Below are 11742 nucleotides of genomic sequence, written 5' to 3'. Positions count from 1 at the left end.
TGTTCACACATGTTTTCCAAACGCACAAGCATTTCAATACGGCAAGTATTGAAATTAGAAGAGTACCATTATGTTTGTATTCATTGGCAATCTCTTTCTACCCCTATGAGGATCTAAATTTAAAACTCAACATTATTGGTTGGTTCCTTTTTCTTTGGGGCATTACACGATCGAGAAGGAGGATTTGTTGATGTTTATCTTCTTCTCCCTGAATTTGGATGATCCCCATCGGATGGCATTTTAGTCTGTAGATAATTACGAAAGAAAGCACACGTCGATCGCGACTATTTTCGATATAAACGAAAATAAAATTTCGCTTTGTTTTGAAGAGAAAATCGGTTAATTGTAAAACATTTTGAAATGGATACCCCCGCCGCTGTACAACGCTACCGCAATAGTTTCTCTATTGAGAATATTCTATCGAAACCTGTAATAAATTCCAATGTTAGTGACATCAAATTAAAATATGATTTAAGTGTGGCTGTCCAAGGACATTGTGAAAGAAATTTACATTTAAATGGAATCCATAATGATAAGAACCATGATCCCGTTATGCATGATGGCCAACTGTCGGAATTAAGAGTTTCAAGTCCAGAATCCAGTTTTACCGAAGATAACAATGATGATGCGAAAAGTGATATTACCTCTGAAGACGATCATGGTAAGTAAGTTAAATCGTCGAATCGATAGGGTCCATATTTCCCATTTCTCTCGGATCGTTAAAGACTAACAATTCGAACCAGATGGCCAAAAGAACATCGCACAGTGGGATGAGAAAACAAAAATTACTAAAACGACTACCATTGGTGAATGGGAACAGATAAAACTTTAAAACAAATAAAATATCAATTCCATAAATATCCAGTTATGCACATTAGAAACTATAAATATGGCATAAATAATTTAAAGGGAATTTAAATACAAGAAGATCGGTTCAAATTCCATATGTTCAAAAGTGAATCTGAAATCGACACATACGGGGTGGCTAATATTGTACACTGAGCCACACTGTGGAACAGGGTATTATAAGTTAGTGCATAGGTTTGCAACATCCAGAAGGAGACGAGAGAGACACATGGTGTCTTTGCCAATAATGTCTGTGAACACATTTTTGTAATCAAAGTCTAGGTCGCAGTTTTCATCCAATCAACCTCAAATTTAGCACAAGAATCTATTTTAGGTTGGACTATAACCCTTTTGATTTTGGAAAAAATCGGTTCAGATTATGATATAGCTCTTATATATATGGATCCAGAATCCAGATTTTTACCCTGATTTGATTTGATTTTTGCACGAGGAGTACAAATAATAGTGTCGTACAGTGTGCTAAATTTGGTAAAAATCGGTTCAGATTTACATATAGCTCCCATATGTATCTTCCGCACGATTTACACTCATATGACCACAGAGGCCAAAGTTTTGCTCCGATTTACGTGAGACTTTGCCCATTAGGAATAGAATTATAGCTATGGATGCCAAATTTTGTTTAAATCGGTTCAGATTTAGATATAGTTCACATATATGTTTCGACCGATTGACACTCATATAACCCCAGAGGCCAAAGATTACCACCGATTTACGTGAAATTTCACACAGGGAGTGGAATTGCCATTATAGCTATCCATGCCAAATTTTGTTCTGATTTAGATATAGCTCCCATATAAATCTATCGAACTATACGGATTAAATTTGTCCCAGTACAGATTTTTGCCTTTATTTCCTTCAAAGTCAAGTATGCCAAATTTCATTGAAATCGGTTCAGATTTAGATATAGCTCCCATATATGTATATCATCCGAATTAGATTCATATGACCACCGGAGACCAAAATTTCATTCCAATTTAAATAATAAATATTGCGCAAAGAGTAGAATTAACATTTTAACAATGTGTGCCAAATTTAGTTCGCATTGGTTATGTTTTGGATATAGGTTCCATATACATACACGCCTGATTTGGGAAAATATGGTAGACAATTTCTTAATTTTTGATTTTCATACAAATCGGTCCAGATTTAGATAAAAATTCATCCGATTTTGGCAAAACTGGCCGCAGATTTTAGCCGCCGCCGACCAGTTTTTGCTAGTCGAAGCCGCCGAATATGTCGAATATGTTGTACAACTAATCTCATTACCATTGTCATAACTTCAAATTGATTTTATATTGGATAATTGTCCATCGCCGCCGGAGGCAAAAATTTAGTGTCAGCCACCGCCGACAAAAATGGGTCGGCTTCATTCTCTGAACATCAGTGATGAAATCGCTACTGCTAAGTAGCAGAAATTGCAAAAATGTTCTCAATTGTTCCTGTCTCTAATACATACGTATCGCACGATAAATCATAAATGCACTTTTGCAAAATTGCATGCAAATGGCTTTAGCTTTAAATATTCCCCATATTTTTGTACTAAAATTGTTTTCGTCAATTTTTCGTAAAATTGTTTCGTATTATGCGATGAAAATTCTCTAGAGTTATTGTAGAATTGTAAATAAATTTGTCCAAATCGGTTCAGATTTAATATAAACCTTTATATCGCTCCCAACAATTTTGAAGGATTTGAGATGAAATCAAAAATATTGCTTTACAAGAAGGATATAATATAGTTGACCCCGCCCGAGTTTAGACTTTCCTTCATTGTTTTATTAAATATTTTTTTCAAAAGATTGTTTTTATGTTGTATATCATTTTTTTTTTTTTTGCTTTGGAGTATATTTTTGTAGAAATATATATTTTTCCCATCTAAACTCAATAAAAAATTTTAAATTGTAGTAATTTGCAAAACCTTCTAAAAAGCACTTCTATGGTGGTGAAAACGTCAATAGACACTCAAATACCCGCGGGGGTGAAATTTTTAATTTTATTTTCATCATGTTTTATTCATTTGTTGATTTTTTTATTCTTTTTTGCGACATTTAATTGTCCAAAATTAAAATTTTTTCTTTAAACCGCCAAATAGTGTATTTTCTAAGACTGGTCCAAATGAACTACATCGGAAGTGGAAACTAATTGAAGTGGAAACATTTCTGTTTAAGAGCATCCCGGGAATACTCTTAGAAAGAAATGTTTTGGAACAACTTTTTTTCTGGGTTGTTTATACTTTATTATTATTATTTTTTAGTTCATTTTACTTTCGGCCTAAACTCAATAAAAAATTTAAAATTGTAGTAAATTGCAAAACCTTCTCAAAAGCACTTCTATGGTGGTGAAAACGTCAAAGACACTCAAATACCCGCGGGGGTGAAATTTTTAATTTTATTTTCATCATGTTTTACTCTTTTGTTGATTTTTTATTCTTTTTTGCGACATTTAACTGTCCAACATTTACATTTTTTTTAAACCGCCAAATAGTGTATTTTCTAAGACTGGTCCAAATGAACTACATCGGAAGTGGAAACTAATTGAAGTGGAAACATTTCTGTTTAAGAGCATCCCGGGAATACTCTTAGAAAGAAATGTTTTGGAACAACTTTTTTTCTGGGTTGTTTATATTTTATTATTATTATTTTTTTTAGTTCATTTTACTTTCGGTGTGGTTACTCCATTAAACTCTTTTCTGCCCGTTAAAAGGATAGAAAGAAAACTTCATAGGTATTAGTCTATTTTTGAAGCTCTTTATCTTTATGCAATCAGTTAATATTTCGCTTAATTTAAAGATGATTTTTTTAAATCAAATATTTTTTTGTTTACTTTAAGGAAATTTGTCTTACTTCATAGACATATGACTATAATGCAGGGATGTAAATTTCGAATTCTTAAAGCAAATATTGTGAACTTTCTTTTAATTTAAATTTTTTTATATCAAAGAAATTTGTCCTAAATATTGTGTAAATTGGGTATGTTAAAATTTAGTTCCATAGTCCTTGATATTGGGTCAATTTATTTTTCAGATAACACGTGAACAGATAACACTTTGACACTTTGAATACTTACATGTGAAACAATAAAGTATCAGCTCTACATGAGATAATGGATATTTACGCACCACCTTCTGTAATGGACATAAGAGACCATACATTTAGCATAAATAAATACAAGAAGACTAGTTACAATTCTACACTCAAAAAAAGTTTACTTGGATCCAAAGATTTTGACCTAAGGATTTTGGTATTGATTTCGAGCCAAAGATGCGGCTACTTTAAAATAAAGAAATTTTTTAGCGACCTATCTGGCTTTAAATCTAGGACCAATAAAATGAAAATTAGGATACAGATCTCTTTTATCAAATTTTCATTCTCTTTTCGCAGTTTATTAATAAAAGTACTTACGTACAAACAAATGCCAGTTTAAAAATCCAAATTACAACGGATATTTCAAAGTAAAAAATGTTTTCTTAATGCCAAAAAAAAAAATTAAACCAAAGACGCTAAATCCTCAAACAAAGTCTTAGCCTATATTTGACGCGTTTTTATCTTAAATCTAAAGTTTCAATATTTCATTTAATTTAAGGACAATTTCATTAAATGTGTTTCTTTACTTTAAGGAAAATTAGCCTTAGTTCAAAGACATGCGACTTTAACGAAGGGACGCAAATTTACAAACTTTGTGTCCTAAATTTAGTGAACAAAAATTTTGAAGCAAAGATTATAAACTTTATTTTAATTAAAATTTCATTATTTTAAAGAAATTTGTCCTTTGTAAATTTCACATCCTAAAATTTAGGTTGTGTAATCTTTATAATATCACGTAAATATTTTTTTCAGTGTATGGTTTCAAAAGGGTCGACGCTTTGCTGTTTGTTAATGCCGACCATACTCTCTAAAATGACCCAAGCGTAAAGTCCAACGGAGTGAGATCCTGAGATTTTGGTGGCCATAGAATAGATGCGAGAAAACTCCTTTGACCCCACGGTCGATGAATACGAGCAGAGAGCGAACTTTGGACATTACGGCAGTGTTGCCAGGTTAGGGGTTTTCCCCCCAAATTTAGGGGTTTTTTCACGTTTAGGGGGATTTTTAGGGGTAAAATTTATTTGGGGGGATTTTTGGGGGTAAAAAATTATTTCAGACCTTATAAAGTGGAGCAATTCTCAAGCAAATTCGGAACAATTCTAGCATGAGTTATGAGAACAAAGATGCGGAAAGTCAACAAGAAGATTCTAAATACAAACAAGTATAGCATTATTTTCATTAGCTTTTTTAAACTCTTCTGTTGAAAGGGCATTTTTAATATTTGACAAAATTAAAAACAATTGTATTTTAACTTAGCAGCTGAAAGCTTTTTAAAAGTAAGCACGCTTTTTAAATTGATATACATATTGTATTATTACGTCCATAGAAAAAATAATTTCCTCAGGGATGAAATTTTAAACAAACGAAAATCTCTTTTGTTTTAAAGTATTTCCTTAAATAGCAAATTTTATTTTTTATTTACTTCAAACGAAAAAAAAATTAGCATCAAAAGAAAACTTAGTTTTTCTAAAACTTCGTTTCTCAGGAAAGAACTCTTCTTTCAGGAAATATATTTGTGTTAAATTTAATTTTTAAAGTGTATCACTACAGGATTTTTTTTTCACGTAATTTTGGGACCACTTTTTGTACTTTTATATTCTGAAATTTTTTGGGGGTTTTTGAAAAAAGCTTAGACCAATTTAGGGGTTTTTTTCTTAAGATTTGGGGGGAAGAATCAAAAATCACCTGGCAACACTGCATTACGGTGGCCTAAACCATTACTATCGGTGTACATTTTCAGTTGATCTCTTGGCAAGTAACTGCTCAATTCTGTATGGGTTCTCATCGGAGAAAAATGAATTCGGTAACTGACCACTTTCATGCAAGCGAAGCAAATCCTTTGCTCTATGCAGTCTAACATTTTTTGTGCATCGATTAGATCTTGCACTTTTTGGAACATCAATGGCCAAGCACATTTGTAAATATCCGTTACATCAGTTTTCGCTATATGTTCAGCTCACGAGCAGGTTTTGTAACAGGTTTTTCAATTCAGTCGAAATGTTCAATCCAAACCATTATTGTTTTCAAAATTTATATATTTGCCGTAATTTACTAACTATTTATTCCAAAAGTACAGTCAAGTTCATTTGTATCAAGCACTGCTTCTTTCTTAGAGACAGCTGTCGTAATATGGTGAATTTTGAGGCTTTCTAGTAAAAATTTAAAGTTGGACATAAAACATTTTCAAAAAAAGTTTTTTGTTTTCTTTCAATGAAGTTCCTTTGAACCTGCTTGTGTGGCAACTACAAATAGAAATGATTGATTGGTCTATGAATGATTGTTCTATAAATAGAAATGATTGACTGTATGAGTGCTTTCTTTTAGTAATATTAGTGTGTTGAAAACTGTAGGTTAGGTGTAATGGCAACCTAATATTTCAGTATTCTATGTTTCATTGGCTCATTGGCAACAGACCTCCGAGTCCGAACGGCGTTCCACATTTCGGTGAAACCACTTAGAGAACCTTAGGGCATAATCCATCGTTGAAAAACGACTCTATGTATGCAAGATGGACATGCCAGCCATTGTACCGCGGTGGCTCCCTAATATAAGGCCAAAGAACATGCGTCTCTTGTTCATAGCCCCTAGTTGCACTGAAAACACAGTGAACCCACCAGAAAGAAACATTTTGGTTAATTTTAGGAAATCTAAATTAATTTTAGAAAATTTTAACTAAACAGTATTGCAAACGCTGACATCACGCCGATATCACAAAAATAAGTAAATATCAAGACAATTTATTACACATAATTAATTTTTTTTCATTTGGCAGAGAAAATTTTGTAGTTTGAAGAAAAAAATGGAATGTCATTAGTGACATACGAAGTTCATGATGAACGCATTTGTAATAAAATTTGCAAATTTAAAGAAATATTGAACTATTTTGTGGAAGACACGAACTTAGTAAATCTTTATGCTTCATTTGTGTATAATTTTTCCCCGTTTTTAGTTCATTTAACTAACGTTCCTAAAAAAATATTAGAATAAAGGAAACTTTCTACCAACATAATAATTCCATGAACTAAAATAAAGTTAAATTGGCTTTAGTGAAATATATGGTTTTTTGAGTGTGCTATTGCCTTTATATACAGGCCTGCCAGATTTGAAATTGACAAAAACAAGAAACAGGGATAATCTTCACAATTGTTTAACACATTTACTGTAAGCCTACTTAAATATAATTTTATTATAACTTGTAATAATAATAAATTATGAATATGCGTAAAATTATTTATTTAATTTAATTAGATAGTTTAGTGTGATTGTCTCAACAGAAATTTCTGCTGTTATGCTAAATTTGGCCATCAGGTATAATTTTCAACCATGTATATCTACTAAACGGCCAATTGGCTTTGGTTAATTATACAAATTTGTGCTAGTCGAACAGCACAGCCAATGAATGACAAGATGCACGAGCTGTATTTTGTTTTTCAACCATTGAAGGTGATAATCATCTTGGTAATGCCTCGTTGGGTGTGTTTGCGTAGAGATGGCGATTTCAGCCATTGTTAATTTTTTTCGATGTCGATGCTTGATGAGATGTAGTGAAATAGTTCCCAATGTTTTTGTTACTATTTGGCACAATGCTCGCCAAGATTCGAATGATAGTTTTGTACCAAATAATTCGTGTTAACGCACTTTTCCTATTTGTTTGTAATTTATCGGGTTCTCGGTCAGTCCGTCTGTGCCTCTTTTGTGCGGTTGATAATTGGTAATTGATGCAATTAGCTTTGATTAATTGCTGCAATGTAAAGAAAACTATTCTAATTAATTTAGTTTAGTTGTTTTTGTTTGTCTTTTTAGATCACAAACGGTTGCCAATAAACATTTCATCGGAGAATGTTGGACACCCAAACAAAAAATACTTTCCGCAGGAACGAAATTTTAGACAAACGATTATGCCCTTTCATATAAAATATTTTCTTTTAGACTAAAACAAAACCAAATTTATGATATGTGATTCAATGATTGTCTCTAATTCTTTTTATTTGCCTTTAAAGAAAAATCTTCACACTTTGCTTGCCTAAAACTTCGTTCCTCAGATGAGAAAAAAATACTTCTTTCAGTGTATATATGGTTAGTTATACCTTTAAAATCATCCGATAGACGACATGCGATTTAAGTACACCGAAAGAATTCTTTTCGTTAGTTTTACGAAACATTTTAATAATTTTCAATAAAATGTTTATTGATTTTCATAAATTTTACCAAGAACTTTTATGAAAATACGAAATATATAAAAATAAAAGTTTTGGAACATGCAGATTTGTTAAGTGTTGAAAATTTGAATTTTTCAGAAAGATACTTAAAACTATAACAAACGAAGAACTTTTTCGAAAGCCGTTTTCCAAACATTTTATTGAAACTTGTTTTACCAAAATCCTTACGGGAAAACCAAAAAAAAAAAAAAAAAAAACATCATTAAAATAATGTTTTTATGTTTTGCTTTATAGTTAGTATACAAAAAGTCAACAAACTTTAAGACGATTTCATTAATTTTAAAGAATTTTTCAGAATTATTAAAGCCAAATTGACTTTAGTCAAGCAAAATTTTCGAATCACCTAACTGTAAAAACAAAACGACATCATTGAAAAGTTTATCGACTCTTTGTAGCAGAGAAATGCGTCTTGTTCGCTAGATTCCATCAAATGTTTAAAGACACATCCCAGCAAAAAAATTTTAAGTTCTTCTAAAGGCACAACTTTAAAAGCACTTCCAAAAATTCCCTCCCAAAGATGTTCTTTATTTTAACTACCAAGGAAGATCGTTTGATTAAATTTTTTAAAACTCACTTTTTTCATATTTTTAACAAGAAATTTTAAATTATTTTTTTTAAATAGCCAAGCAAAAAAAAAATTGGAAGTTGTTCCACAAACATTTCTTTTAAAGCCCATCCCAGAATCCCCCATCGAGTTTTTTCAACTTCCGATGCAGTCCTTTTGGACAAGTCCACAAACATTTCTTCTAAAGCGCATCGTGGGATCCCCCAATAATTTTTTCATAATTTTATTAAATCCGAGAATATTTCTAAAATGAATAAATTTATTTAAATTTAGTCTGTCTTGAGCTTCGTTCAGCACTAAAGTCATGTTAGGTCGAAAACCTTTCTTGTTAGCACCTATCTCATTTAATATCATAATTTATCATGGTTTTAAATTCTTTAATAAAATAAATAAAATAAATAAATTCCAATTCTTTCCTTCAAAATATGACATTTTTTATAAAATATAATAAAAATTATTATTATTAATACGCCGAAGCCTAAGTTGCTTTTCTTATTAGTTCCACCTCCAGGAGGATCCGGAAATATGGCGATCGGTTGCAGGAAGCTCAGGAAATTAAATCTGGGGATCCGTTTATATGGGGGCTATATATAATTAGGTCATATTAGTTTAGTTAAATATTTCCAAACAACCCATATTTTCTTTCCCAGTGGGTTCACTTATTTTTCGGTGTAGTATGGGTAACACTAAGTCGGTCCATCCATCTGATGAGTGTTTACTTGTTGTTATATGTAATTCTAAATCTAATAGCAATGCCGACAGCACATCATTAATTTTTTCTAACCAAAAATAGATTCACCTCAAGTGTTTTTTTTTTGCTGCTGCTGTAACTAATTGTCAATCTGTCAACAAAAGATGCTTTCAGTTATAGCCAAATTTTATTTTTTCTAATGCTAATGATCACCTGCTAATGATTTCGTTTCATTGACATCTCATTTAAGGTTCCAATGATGATCGCAAGAAACGACCACGTACTGCATTTTCTGCCTCACAGATTAAGGCATTGGAAACGGAATTCGAGAGGGGGAAATATTTGTCGGTGGCAAAGAGAACTGCTTTGGCAAAGCAACTGCATTTGACAGAGACACAGGTAAGTAACGAAAACAAAACGATTCCAATTCTAAATGCAATATTGATTTCGCTATCACTTTTCTTTCTAGATAAAAATTTGGTTTCAAAATCGTCGCACAAAATGGAAACGAAAATATACAGCTGATGTTGAGACTTTGGCTTCCCATTACTATGCCCAATTAGGTATTGGAGGTTTGGCCAGACCCATGGTTGTTGGAGATCGTCTATGGTTATTTAGTCAAACACCTGCGGGTCCAGCTCCTTTGCAATCGATTATGCTTAATGGAGGACCAGCAGGCAATATTCCACCCTCAAATTTGTCTCCCTTGGCAGCCAGCCAATTAAGAGCCTATCCTACCTCAAATCTAATGCAAAGTGTTGCCAGTCCAAATGTCATAGAAAGTGCCCGAAATGCCATATTAGCTCGGGGTCAACCTCTAAATTACACATTGAGTCCGTATCTAACACAAAGATCTGTCCCAGGTACAAATGTCATAAATCCCGCCTCAAGATATCTGGACTATACACACTCATCAGCTATGTACCAGAATTCATCTGCCTCCAGTGATGCCTACTTGCAAATGAAATATAATGTCTTGAATACACTACAGGTACCGGAAACGGATGCTGCGACCAGTTCAAATGGTTTAGCTGAATTGGAACGTGTTTTTGGTGATACAAATGCCAACTTTTTGGAACATAAAACAAATGCTGCAGTAGCGGCGACTGAAAAGAATGGTAAATCCTCAGATTTTGGTTACAATGGCCTTGCCTTAACACAACGTACTGTGAAATCGTCTACTGGTAATGATAGTGATTCCGAGTGCAGTGAAATCGATTGTGAGCAAATCGACGATGAATGAGAAATGTCAGTGAACGAAGCAGGACTATCGTCAAATATATTTTAAGTTTTTTAAGTTATTTGTATGTATATTTAAAATAGACATAATAAGAATGGTTTTTATATAAGAAAATAAATTTGACATCAATTTATGGTAAATTTAAATTTATATGGTTTCGCCATAGTGTTGCAATCTGCAATCTAACAGTTTATGGTATGGAAACCATTGCTGTTCGCATTGGTCAAAACCGTCGAACTGAACGGACGTGTTGTTCATATATCGGAATAAATAAATTAATCGTAATAAGTACTTATTAGAATTTGTGGTGACCACCATGCAGCGAAATTCAAAGTCATCCACTGGACTGTTCATTTCAGGGCTGAGTGGACGGGTTTCAATTGAAGTTCATAATTTTGGAAATAACCAAGATTCAGGCCGACCTGCATACGGGACGACAGTTTGCCACACATCTTTGACAACTCGAACCTTTACTAAGGGAACGATATCAAAAGGTGGTAATCCCTCAAGAAGGAGATTTACGGAACGGGGAAATGCTTCGTATATCCTAAAGAAATTAGCATCAGTCAGTCCTAGCACGTTGTCGGCAAAGCAATTCTTTAAAATGGGCGAAGGGAATTCTTGAAGCTGGCAAATGGGAATGTTCGTCGGATGAGTTTCAAAATCCAAAAACGGATCAAAGATCGTTTGCATCAGTTGCAAATATATTGATAGCCATCAGTTGTAATGGATATCGTAAACAGGGGAGTAGTGGACAGTATGGTTCCAATGCATAAGTGGGGGAAGTTGAGAATGCTTTGTCTGACGTCTACTCACAGATGCTAGAAAAGTTGTAACGTGGTTTTGTCGTCGGCTGAGGTAGACCAGTGGTCGTCCAGGATCAACTTTATTATGGTGGTATTTATACAATAATAGTAGTACGAACTTTATTTATTTGACCTTATATACGTATAATGCTTATGCTTGCAAAGTATGATGGGGAGTCGGTGATTTATTATGTAGCTTCTTAGTAAAGATGCCGGTGGATCGGTTGTTCACGATTTGGTTCGGCTAAAGTCGTTGATTGTTCGGTGACGATC

At 33.0% G+C, this 11742-nt stretch overlaps 1 protein-coding gene across 1 annotated transcript; it reads left to right on the top strand.

Annotated features, from left to right (window-relative positions):
* The first annotated feature begins 242 nt into the window (after window positions 1–242).
* On the top strand, window positions 243–10809 carry lms (lateral muscles scarcer). The gene is made up of 3 exons (XM_075310295.1): window positions 243–661; window positions 9674–9822; window positions 9893–10809. Exons 1-3 carry the CDS (start codon window positions 361–363, stop codon window positions 10664–10666), a joined length of 1224 nt encoding a protein of 407 aa, XP_075166410.1. The 5' UTR covers window positions 243–360; the 3' UTR covers window positions 10667–10809.
* The last annotated feature ends 933 nt before the right edge of the window (window positions 10810–11742 follow it).

Source organism: Haematobia irritans, chromosome 5 (genome assembly GCF_050003625.1).
Source record: "Haematobia irritans isolate KBUSLIRL chromosome 5, ASM5000362v1, whole genome shotgun sequence".
NCBI lineage: Eukaryota > Metazoa > Arthropoda > Insecta > Diptera > Muscidae > Haematobia > Haematobia irritans.
Note: the sequence above shows the minus strand (reverse complement) of the source record. Positions and strands in the feature narration are given on the sequence as shown.